The 12,376-nt window shown below is 38.9% G+C and overlaps 1 protein-coding gene across 3 annotated transcripts in view; it reads right to left on the minus strand.

Moving 5' to 3' along the window:
* SLC25A13 (solute carrier family 25 member 13) overlaps positions 1-12,376 on the minus strand; it is a 105,322-nt gene that overhangs the window by 78,969 nt on the left and 13,977 nt on the right. For all 3 annotated transcript variants that reach the window (XM_063324880.1, XM_063324881.1, XM_063324882.1), the window contains one exon: positions 1,982-2,035. In XM_063324880.1, coding sequence (XP_063180950.1) covers positions 1,982-2,035 — 54 coding nt within the window. The remainder of the gene's footprint in view (positions 1-1,981; positions 2,036-12,376) is intronic.

The following is a 12,376-nucleotide window of genomic DNA, read 5'->3' on the forward strand; positions in this document are numbered from 1 at the left end:
GTTCTTTACAATTGTATTTTTCCCCACCTTGGCAATTATACCCACAGAGAATTTGATATTATACAATAGTACTTAATGGCTTTTTGGTAACTTATTTACATACATTTTAGATAGTCAAGTATTAACCAGTTCAACCCCATTTTAAATAAGATTTGCAAACATTTTATTGGAGGTTTGATGTATTAAATATGCCAAAAGTTGACTGTAATCATTTGTATTTAAACGGATAGCTTTGTATTTATTTCTACACAATGGGTACTATTCCTACCTGGCAATCATATTTTTTAATTCTTAATTGAAGTAGAAAGAATGGCTGACAAGTTATTTTATAAATAAAGCTGCTACAATGTGCAGAAGCAACTGTGCTGGCCTTATCACTTACAATCGTCTGAAGCAGCTTAATTAACTCTCTGGACATCACTTATCTGTAAAGCACAAAACGTTGTACTGTACTCACTCATCCTTTTTCCTTCTCTGTAGTAAGCAGCACGACAATTTCTGTATTACACTGTACAAAATGTTTAGCTCATGTTTCGCTACTCCACTGAGATCCCTCTCTTCAGTGGAAGGGGAAGCAGGGAAGGAAGAAAAAGGAGTTGGAGATGGTATTTAGTGTGCTCAACCACAACCTTTTCAATCCACTACAACTGAAAGCTGAGGGAGCTACAATCTTCAGAAATGCAAGACAGGTGAATACCCACAGGCAGGTAGGAAACAATTGTCACACTATTCTCAGCAAATCAACCAACCAACCCCCCCGCCACACACAACTGGGTGCCACCTCATATTGCAGAAGGGACCAGGCTTCTCTCTACTTATTCCCTTCCTCCGTGCTACCATCTCCTTGGGTCAGCAGTCTACTCCCTGTCTGCCTTTTCCGCTGCCTTGCTCTTCAAGCATTTACCTCTGAAAATCACATTATCCAATTCTTTTTCAAGAGTTTTTTTTTTGCTCTCCTGACAAATACAAGTTCCAGGACTTAATAAGTTAAATCCTGGCTTTCTCAACTGAAAATCTGATTTCAGAGCTATAAATACTGACAGTATATGATAAAACTATAAATACTGGCAATATACATAGTGACACCTACACACATTGTTAATAATAGCTCACAAGGGACAATGGAAAACATGCAAAGAAGTGCACGGAGAGTGGGGCATGACGCTGGAGAGAGGGAAGGTGGAGGGAGGAACTTGGAAACCAATGAGCTCTGTTAGGCACTCAACACCTTCATAAAAATAATTCAGATATAACAGCTCCCTGTAGCACTGTGGCACCTACCTCATATATATTCTATAGACCCACCAATTTCTGTACTCATTTTTCATACCAGACTACCAAACTAATACAGGCACTGTACTAATAAATCTTAGGAAAGTTAGGAATAGTTATTGAAATTTAGGAAATGGGTCAAAGAAAGCCAATTTCCAGCAAAACACTAAAGCACACTTCTCTCAAATATACAAGCAAGTACACGAGTCATTTCTTTACTTGCATACTTCTGTAGCAAGCCAACACAAAAGGAATTTTAGTTAAATTACAAATACAGCGACCACTTCACCAGGTTATCTTCCCAACACTTCTACAAATTACAGAAGCAGAGGTAACCTTGGGGGAAGGAAGGAAGGAAGCAAGGATGGGAGAAGAAAATTTACCAAATGGTCTAACAGCAAGGTGTCTACGCGAACATTTTACCATGTGTAGGAACAATATTGAAACTCCCACCACATTCTACGAACAATGCGGTTTTTTTCTAAGATAGTAATACTTCTCCTGAGTCAATACAATAATCACTCAGGAATGTATCTGACTTCTTGGTGAGCATTGTTCAATTCTGATAATGGTATTTAAGTCTAACATGGTAATAATACAGTGAATGATTAATGGTTAGAAAAACTATCAAGAGTTGTACGCTGCAATAAAGGAGCAAAAGATATGAAAAATTTAAGCAAAAAGAGTAAAATATTTACTTTATACATACCTTCAAAAATATTGTTTTCAACTCAGCTGGATCAGCTCTCTTGGTTAAAGCCACCTACAAGTAAATACAATTACATTAATATGCATAATTTATACAAAAGATGTCAAAGTGTCATTTAAAAGGAAGAATTAAACAACAGAACGAGTGATGAAAATAGATGTTCACCTTAGAGAAGTCAGGTACTGCTTTAGCTGGCCATGCTTATTTTACTCATTTCACATTTACACTAAGTTATTCAACATTTTTGTTGTAACTGCTTCCCCTCTGTAACCCTGCAATTCTTAAACAAGCAGACATTAACAAGACATTCAAGTATCAAATCTTTTCAACATACCTCTCTGCTGGGATTCGGCATCCTACCATCTTTACCATATAGATTTTCATACTTCCACTATCTTTCATCTAAGGATTTCAGAGTACCATATGCAGCCCCCAACTGATAGATGGCAAGAATAAAATACTCAGACTTACAAACTTGTCCCAGAAAGCAACTCCCTAAAAGACTGAATTCCAATGTAATTATTTGGTTCATTGGTACTTCTACCTCCTACTTCTGACATTTTAAACTATTTAAACTTACAGCGTAGACCTTTTTGATGAGGTAAATTCAGAAAGCACAGTATCTAGATTTTTCTGCAGATCAGACAACTAGGCTTTTCTAACTAAAATCTGAGTTACATTTATGACCACAAACCGAAAGTAATTTGATTTTTTTTTTTCGCAAAATACTGAATTAAAAAATATTCTGTAATCACTATGGAGTAAGCTTATCAGTATTTTCCTTGATGACATACCATGACATCCATTTGCTGCTTTTAAAAGTAAGTGGATTCATCCCCTCAGTCTGTACCTGCCAGAAAGTTTCCCTTTCTTTCTTCAGGACACTTTGATAAAATCTTGCTTGCCCAAACAATAACCATCAACTGGTAAGTCAATTCATTACATCAATCTATTTCTAATAAAAAAAAAAAATTACTTTGCAAGCAAACCTGGATTTTCAAAAAAACTTGTGAAAACATCTCTGCAATGGGGAATAAACATCCAAAAGGCAAGATGTAAAATCATTAACATGATTTTTGATTAAACATCAGAAACATTATCAATAAAACACCACTACCTACTTCCTTGACTCTCCAGAGTACTAATAGACTGTAAAGGTGAATGTGAGCGCAAGTGCACTTCTAGTAACACACTTGACTACTGCAGAAAATTGTAGGAGTCTGTGTAAGCCTGTACAACAGCATTATATCCTCACACCTACATTTAATGAAGAACCTTTAGTTTTCCTCACCTTAAATGGATCGTATAAAAATCTAAAAAAAAAAAAATTAAAAAAAAGACCAAAAAAACCCCAGAGTATTTTAAGAAAAGTGTATGAATAAGATTTCTTATAAAATTTTACAAGTTTTTTTTTTTTTAAAAGGGGAAAACCACACCTGAAGTTATGCTAGGGCTCAACTGACAAGAGTCCACAGCTGGAGTCCCAATTCTGTGTCTGCACAGAAATACATGTGGAGGCAGTTGCAAACAAAAAAAATAAATCAAAGTGTAATTGCGAAGCTGCGAATCTAAAAATGTACATTTTGTGAAGTACAAACTGTCCTAAATGTAATCACTGTGTAGTAAGCGGAGATTTAATTTAACGCCAGTTGTAAAAATCTGGTACTCTAGAGCAATTGGGAACTTTGTGGAAAGAAAAAAACCCAACATTTCTATACTGCTGCAGTCCAGAATCTTGCCACCATATATGCAAATAAAAGACACTTCAAACACCTATAGCTATTAAAAATAAAACGGTGTCACACTTCATCTACTTTACAGTTTAAATTTTATACTGTCCCAGAAATCTAAGCCTAAAGAAAACAGGGATGAAAAGAACAAACGAAAAGGGTACATGCTGGTAAGCTGAACTTAAACACTCATTTTCCTTTGCTTTCACTGACATTAACAATCTTGAGAAACTCGGGAGATAAAATGCCCTCACAGCCCAGCTGCCATTTTTTCAGCCCCCTTTTGATTATGAGGGGATTTTGGTGGGTTTTTTGTTTGTTTGGTTGGTTGTTTTTTTTTTTTTTTTTTACAGCAAGTTTCTTTCAAACCATGCACTGAAAGACAGGCTGAAGCTGGTCAGGTCAATGAATGCACAGAGGTGCTGCAGACCGGCAGCCCAAGCAGTGGCTGGGGACCACAGCTTCCCTCATTTCCCAGCCTATTTCCACATTCTTCCATTTCCCAGGAAACAGGAGAGGAAAGGGATAGTTAAAACCGCATTAATTGGTTTGTCCATGTGTCATCTACCAATCTCCATTTTGAAAGGTCTATTTGATCCCAATTAGGGAAAAGAGCCCCTATTACGTTATATTACAGCTTCAGGAGGACCAATGCTAATGCAGCCATACCAGTGCTAAGAGAAGTATTTAATTCAGCCTTTCATCCATCCTCAGCTGTGGCCAAAGCTGAAGCTGCACACACATACACAAGAATCCTGATGACAGGTGTTACTAGCAGATTCCCCTCTTGGAAAAGGTCAAAATTTATTGCTGAAAATTGTTCCCAGTTATGTTAGCGGCTGAAGGTGGGTTAAGTAACCCAATGCCAACAAGACTGCAAGCCAACAGGTAGCATGCCTGATGAAAAGCGACCCACAGAGACAAGCTGCTTCTCCTTCAGTCAACGCAGGTGATATTTACTGACTCATATATAACTGGGCTTTGGTGATGTGTTCTGTTATTGGAAAGACTTCTCCATTTTACTGTACCTTCTCTCCAAAAAGACAAAAACCAGCCTGAGATACAACCAGCTATGACCTGGTAGGCATGACATCTCTATAGTTGCCTGAGGAGGCATTTGATAAAACAGATCTGAGGGAAATAACGTTTGTTACTGCTCTTTACAAAGAGATGCTTTGTAATAGACACTAACACTTCAAAAAAAATCCAAACCCAGTAACTTTTATTAAGTAAGGTTCAGTGAAGAAAGCCCTCCAACAAACATTTATTTTTAAAAAAACAGTTGACAACAGGGAGTACAGAAACTAAAGTGCAGGATTATAACAAAGTCAAGACATGCTACAGAAAAGACTGGGATAATGTACAGAAAATGTCAGCAGGGATTTTCATTCCTAAGGTAGATACTCGAAAGGTTTAGCCAATGTACTATGTGCACATGTGCATTATAATGTATACGAAGAACAAGCCAGCACAGGCAATATAAGAAATGTGTTTAAAAATGCCAAATCCCTCCCATTTGCAATGACGTTCAGAAAAGGGGAGACAGAGGGTGCACAGAGAAAGGGAAAGCTCTGTAAGGGAGGGACAGTAACGCACGGTTGATTTGCACCCTGGAGCTGTTCATATCCTTAGACTCCCTTGCGCCTTGATCTTAATTTCAGCCCATTTTCTCCAGCGAAGCTCTTTTCTCCTTGTTGACTTACGCTCAATTTACACTGACCTGCGTTTTGTCTCACTTCTGCCCTCAACAACAAATGCAAACAGACTCTTCCCAGAAAAATATAACTGCATAACAATGCAAGAAAACAGAATCCACTGTGAATCAAAGAAAATTATATTACATTTCAAATCAACTCCATTAATGTATTTGTCATACACAAGGCAGAAGGAACAGGTTGTCAGATGGTGTATCGTATCAAAAGATAAAAAAGAACTAATCAAGTAGTGAGCGTGCTACACCTAGTAAAGAAGAACAACAATCTGGGTGGGCAAGAGAGAAAAAGGGCAGTAGGAAAATCAGAATTAATGCCAATATAGTATTAACCTAGTGGCAAATATGAAATGTCCAAACTTCTCACCTTTATGATAAAGATCACTTTAGTGGCCACCATTTGGATACAGTAGAAAGGTGATGGGGATCCACGAATATTTGGGAATTGCTACAATATTCCAGAAAGTTTATGGGGACAACAGCAAGTCCTAACCAAAGAGAAAACCACAAACATCTCTCATATTGCTTCTTCCTCATGGTTTAACTTATTCAAGTTAAGAGCTCGAGTGTGAAGGAGAAAGTTGATGGAGGTAAAGATGTCCCCCTCTACCACATCACCTTTAAGAACTCCTGACACCGAGCAGGTAAGATGCTGGAGAGCAGCCCTTCTCCAAGTAGAGAACCGGAGCTGCGGCAAGGCTGCCTCACTGCCCGGCACTGCTGAGGTCAGTCTGTTTGATTCTAGAGAACACCATCTACAGGCACATACAAGATCTTTGATGAAAGGCCTAACAAGTGATCTCAAGCTCTATTAGCTGCATGTTGAAATTAAGATTATTTTTTAAGAGTTCTTCCATTCTTAAACACGACTAAAAAACGCAATGTATTTGGCACCACTAAAAGACCTCAAATCAAGATTGAAACCTCATGTCTTCTAGAGGTATTCTTTAGTTTCATCACAAGTTATTGAGTCCACCTGTAAGATTCAAACACATGTGGCCCAGTTTATGTAAGAGGTCAGATTAGATCATCGTAATGCTTCCCTCTGGCTAAAAGTATACATATACACTCAAAATGTGCAACTCCAAAGGAGATCAAACCAGGGTTTGACCTTACATTCTTGTTTAAATGAGTGGCTGGAATATGGGAAACCTGTTAAAGCACTGGCCAGGTTTGAATTCGGACCAGAAATCTATTAATACTGTGTAAGTATTATGCTAAAGCAACACTCCAGTTTGTATTTTAATACAACTGACTTGCTTACTTAGATGAGAATCATCCATCTTTACACAAATACTACCAAAAACATCCACAATCATTCTTCTGGCCTAGCAACTGTCCTTGGTCACTTGCTACCATCACACGCAGCATCATAAGTTAAAACAGTGTTCTGCATCAACATCTGCCCAGGGCTCTGTCTCCTGTTTCAGTTGGCCCAAAAACCATTTTTCATTAGCCCAGCATTCACCTCAGCAAAAGCACTGCCACTCCTTCTGCGCGACAGTACCCATGTAAAAGAATTTGCCTGTGATCTGCGATGGAAAGTGAACTACACAGAACTCAGCATCATTGAATCATAGAATTTACTAGGTTGGAAGGGACCTTTCAGCTCACGTAGTCCAACCACCGTGGCGAAGTTTGCAAGCAAGACATGGACCAACTCACCAAGCTGGGAACCAGACAACTGCAAGGGGAGCTGGCACAGAATGCAGATCAGAAAGACCTTCTCGCCAGACCTCCCTCACGGTAAGCAGAGTACTTCTCCTAGGAAGATATAATCAGATGGCATTTGGCATATCTACCCAAAGGCTTAGGGTAAGAAGCACTGTAAGAGAAGCTGGTAACTACTAAGCAGGTACATTCAGTCTGATCAGTCTGTGCGCAGTCAGCCTTGAGACAAAAACATTTATTTTCTAAAAACAGTTCTCATCCTCAGACTCCAACATTATATTTTGCAGAAGTGTAACCCTAGACTAAGTATCAGTTACTGCATTCTCGTGTCTAATAACACCTAGTGAAGCTGAGAAAAATAAATGTTATTAACACTAATCAACAAAGTCTTCTCAGACCCTACAGGCTAATTCAGTATGCAGAGCTGCAGAATAAACACTACTGAAACAAGACAGTTGTGCCAAGTCTACTCCACACAATGGTGAAGCAGAACAAAATTTGCTAGCTAACAGGGACAGCAAATCTCAAGCAAAACTATTCACATCCATCTTCACTCTGTCACAATTATAAATCTCCGGGCAATTGCCAGTCCAGCTTCTGCACCATGGTAGGTGGACGCCTCACCTCCCCCAAGTGCATCAAAGCTAACAGACCTACTTTATTGGGCAATTACCTGCTAGCTTTGATCCTACTTTCAAAGTCCCAAAGTAAATGCAGCTGGTTTATTCATAAGATGGTTCTCATGCAAGGAGATTCTCAATAAACCATAGTAGTTTTGCACACAAACTGATTGGGGACCAACACACAGTTATCAATTACATACACATGGGAAAATGCTTGTCCAGTTTGTCTAATGCTTCCAAGTAGGCACAGAAACCAAGGTGGCAGCAGTATATGTCTTAAGGAAAACTGCTACGAGAATTTCCATGAGTAGCTAATAAATGCTATGTAAAAAGTAGACAACGTACAATTTTCCTACTTAAAGGTCTGGAAAACAGAAGGACCATAAAACTAGCCGGATACTTTGGTAAAAATAGTTAGGTATTGTCATTGGTCAGAAAAAAGTTTTAACAAAAGGAAAAAGCATCATACTGTGACCAATACTATCCAATCCAAACTTTAAGCATGTAGCAGAAGATGCAGTTAGGAGCAAACTGAACTATTAGTTTGTAGTCAGCCTCTGGACTGGGATGAGGATGCAATTGCTGTCATTCCTACAACAAAACATGATGCACTACACTACTGCAAGAAACTGAATCTGAAACCAATTCTTTGTGAAACAGAAATTTCTCTTTCACTTTTCATGTTGCTATCAGAAAAAGATCAGCTCTCCAACGACTTTCTCTACCTATCTGTCAAAGTGCTACAGTACTCTGACTGCATCATTCCACCTTCTTCCTCAACGTAGTATTCCCTATTGTTTCATAGCTCCTCTACAACACATTTTTACTCAGATGATCTTCAGGTCTGTGATCCAAAGATACACAAACAAGCTACTTTACTATGGCCATTATGGAATATTAACATATCCCAATGTATCTCAGCAAACTAGAGCTCACCACTTACATGAAGAAATGCAATAATTATACATAAGATATATTAGGGGTTCTTCAATAAAAAAGTTAATTTCCAAATTTTTCACAATGAGAACAATCAGCCATTGTAAAAATCTCCCCGGTGAAGTGGTGGATTCCCCATCATTGGACACTTTCAAGATTCAACTGGACATGGTGCTGGGCCATCTTGTCTAGACCGTGCTTTTGCCAAGAAAGGTTGGACCAGTTGACCCTTGAGGTCCCTTCCAACCCGGTATTCTATGATTCAAATGAGCTACTAGTCATAATGGTCAAATGACATTTCCATTACTTCATGCACACCAGAAATGGACGGGGTGATAGCTGCTAACACTGTTACTTTGCTCTCCCTTTTGCTTCCTTACACCATTCAGAAATGGAGGCATATCTAAGCATTAGGAATGTCAATCTGCCAAAACATGGTGGCTACCCCAGTCCAGTTTATAGATTTTCCCTTTTGATGCTCCCAGGGCTTGTTCTTTTACAACAGCGCTACCCTACAACCAGTGCACTGGCCATAAGCTCAAGACATCAACTGCCTCATGTTCATCTTCCAAAAGCAGTCATCCCAGTGCTAGCAATTCATCTTCTAGAGATAAACTTCAGGCTTACATCTGGCAGGATAATAGTCATCTCACACAAAGGAGCAAAGGATAGAAAAATTTTCCAGTGTAACAGCAAGATCAAAAGTAGTTCCTGGAGGAAGCAGAAGATTAGATACCTGTTGTCGCTCCAAAATTGTCAGGGAGAAGTGGCAGACTATTAGCATGAATTTTACCTGTCACCCAACATTGTTAGCATAAAAATATGTATTTGGAGCAGGATTAAGCAAAGGGTAAGCCACAATTCAGACAGAAGGCCATTTAACACCATGGTTCTCACAAGGTGGCACCTTCTGGAAGCATCATCTCATAACTATGCAGAGCACCAGTGAGCTCTGGAAAAGCCATCGCTGAATGCAACATACAAGCTACTAATGAGCTTCTCCAAGGTCCCCACGCTCATTGTGCTCAAGGTTCCCAACAGCTCACAGCTCAACAGAGAAAATCACTCCTGGTTTCACCCGGCTCCTAGCACCAACACCCAAAGGCTCACTCTGTCCCTGGCTTGGCACAAAGCAGCTTCTACAGCCCAAATGATCAGGTGCTTCTACCACGATGAGTCACAAACAAAAGATTCAAAATAATAGATATGATGCTGCACCATCAGGGAACTTCTTGAGAGTCCTGCACTGTGCCTGATGCCATACAGTGCACACAGTGACCTAAAAAGAAGTGTCCCATGCTTTATCTGACACCTTCATAAATTACAGAACCAAAGTCAGCATACAATGGCAGGAATAGACACCCTGAACACTGTTACAAAAGGTTTCTCCATAATTTTTGCTCCCAGATGTCAACACAATTGAAATTGTACTGTGACACAAGGTTCTAGTGAGTGAGCAGAAAGCAAACCTGGAACAGCGCCATACAGGGGCATTTTAACAGAATTATTTGCTTAGATAACTACTAATTCTGTGATAAGGAAAAAAAATATAATATGGATGTGCAATCAGTGCCTATAAACTTGTGGAAAGGTCTGTCTCAAGCTGTTGCTAGAGTAACTGTTGTTACTTGCGACTTCATGCTTGTGAATGAGCAAGTAAAAGAAATGTGCTAGAGAAAAGTTCCTATACATTACACGTCTTGACTAATAATTGTGTGACAGGGATTATGTAGGAATAACTGACAGGTAAATGTATTTTGTTTCGGTGTTGTGTTTTCTTCTTTGAACACAGAAGTTCACTTTTCAAGATCCTATTTATAATCAAATCCATCTATTCAACTCTATTCAAAATGCTACACCTCAGCAGCTCAGAGAACTGGGAAGGGTGTGGGAGTGGGTATGAATCCCTATGTGTGCATGGATCCAATTCTACAACCTTAAAAAGAACAAAAGACAACTGCACAATGGAAACAGCATCATACACACAAAGCAAACTTATTAAAGGCTCTAAATGATGAGACTCAAAGAAAATCTTAAAGTCCTGCAGTCAGGAACCCTTCCTCATAGCCAACAAAAATAAGAGCAGCATTCCAACACATACTTGGGCAAATAATAACACTGTGCTACTTGAAACAATAAGAAAAAAAAAAACCCACATAGGTTCTTTTTTTCCTTTCTTTTTTGTCTGTACAGCACTCAGCACAGTAATGTATTGGGTCATGGGGAGCACGCCCATGTTCTGTGACAGCTGAAAGAGGCACAGTAACCACCCACCTTTCCCAGATAAACATACTAGTCAACCTCTGACTCTGGAAAACCTGGACTTTCAAATAACAAAAGATATGTCTCTCCCTTAAAGATCTTTACCTGTCATCTCAAAATACATATGCCAAAACATGAGTTTGCCAACACACTCTCTTCTGCCTGCAAGGAATGGTGTCACCGTTTGTCCAACTTCCATCATATGGGTTTCAGTTTTAAGTTATTAGATCATCCCCCTGAAGACAGGGCAATTACAAAGTAGAGGCAGTTTAACATTTTATTGTACAATTCTTATCTTCAGTATTAATGATGAACAAATGCTCAGTGCTTAAATATCAGCAGATTACAGTTGCCACAGGCCACTGTGGGCATGTGACCTTCATTCTTGCTAAGGACCAGAAAGCTGATGCTATCGAAGAGGGTACTTGGAAATAATTTGCAGTTTCATGTGAGAATATCAAATAATCCAATGAAGACCTAAATTATTTGTCAGGCAGTGACTGTTATACTAAAGGTTTATCTGCCAGTGACTTGCTGCACCTCAGTCAAAATTGTTAAAGAGTTCACAATAACTCTCTATAATTTGCAGAAGTTGTAAGATACCTGACAACAATAATTAAAAACTTCTCGTCTCCTCAAGAAACTGCGGAAACATTTCCAGCATTTTAATACATTTTAATTAGAAACTATTCTGATTTTAGCTTGAATAATTTTGGCTTCTTATCTGTGAGCCTATTTTATTACATATATTTGCATAAAGCAATAAGTGTTCCATTAAAACACCAAATTTACTTCTGCTGCATAGCTCTTGGAATATTTTTATGAGATCGTTTGGTTGCAGTGGAAACGATGATGATGTCCTCAAACCAGGACACCAACTAAGCGTTCTGACTTAAAGATAGATATTAAAAAAAAACCCTAAAATTACTTTCAGGCAGGCATGTTCAGCAGAGAGGAAAACAGAATTAAATCATTTTTATTTGCCAAGAACAGGATTTCCAATTTCTCTGAGGGCACTGCAGTTAAACTAAAATCTAAAAATGCCAGATTAACCAAACACAGAGCTGCGTTTAAGATACTAGAGAAATTCTAGCACTATTCTTTAAATGGCTTATTAACCAGGAGTCCTTTCATTTTGTTCCCTGGACACTTGGGTAGATGTCAGCACTCTGACATCACCCCATGAATTCAGAGCACTACATCTAACATCCCATGGTATGCTACTGGTATCAGCTGACAACGTAATTCCCTTTTTGTCATCAACTGTCAAAAACGTCATAAAATTCCAAAACCTTCTTTCTGACCAGTTGATCCACCCCTTGGAAATGGAAAAAATTAATGCTTTGCCTCGTGAAAACGCTGGGTGATCAACGAGTGGTTACTCCTCACAGCTTTCACAACCAGTGCCAGCCCAGGAAGCCTTCAAACTGAACAGAAAAGCCAGGAGACCTCATACTAGTTT

Source organism: Chroicocephalus ridibundus, chromosome 2, assembly GCF_963924245.1.
Source record: "Chroicocephalus ridibundus chromosome 2, bChrRid1.1, whole genome shotgun sequence".
Classification (NCBI taxonomy): domain Eukaryota; kingdom Metazoa; phylum Chordata; class Aves; order Charadriiformes; family Laridae; genus Chroicocephalus; species Chroicocephalus ridibundus.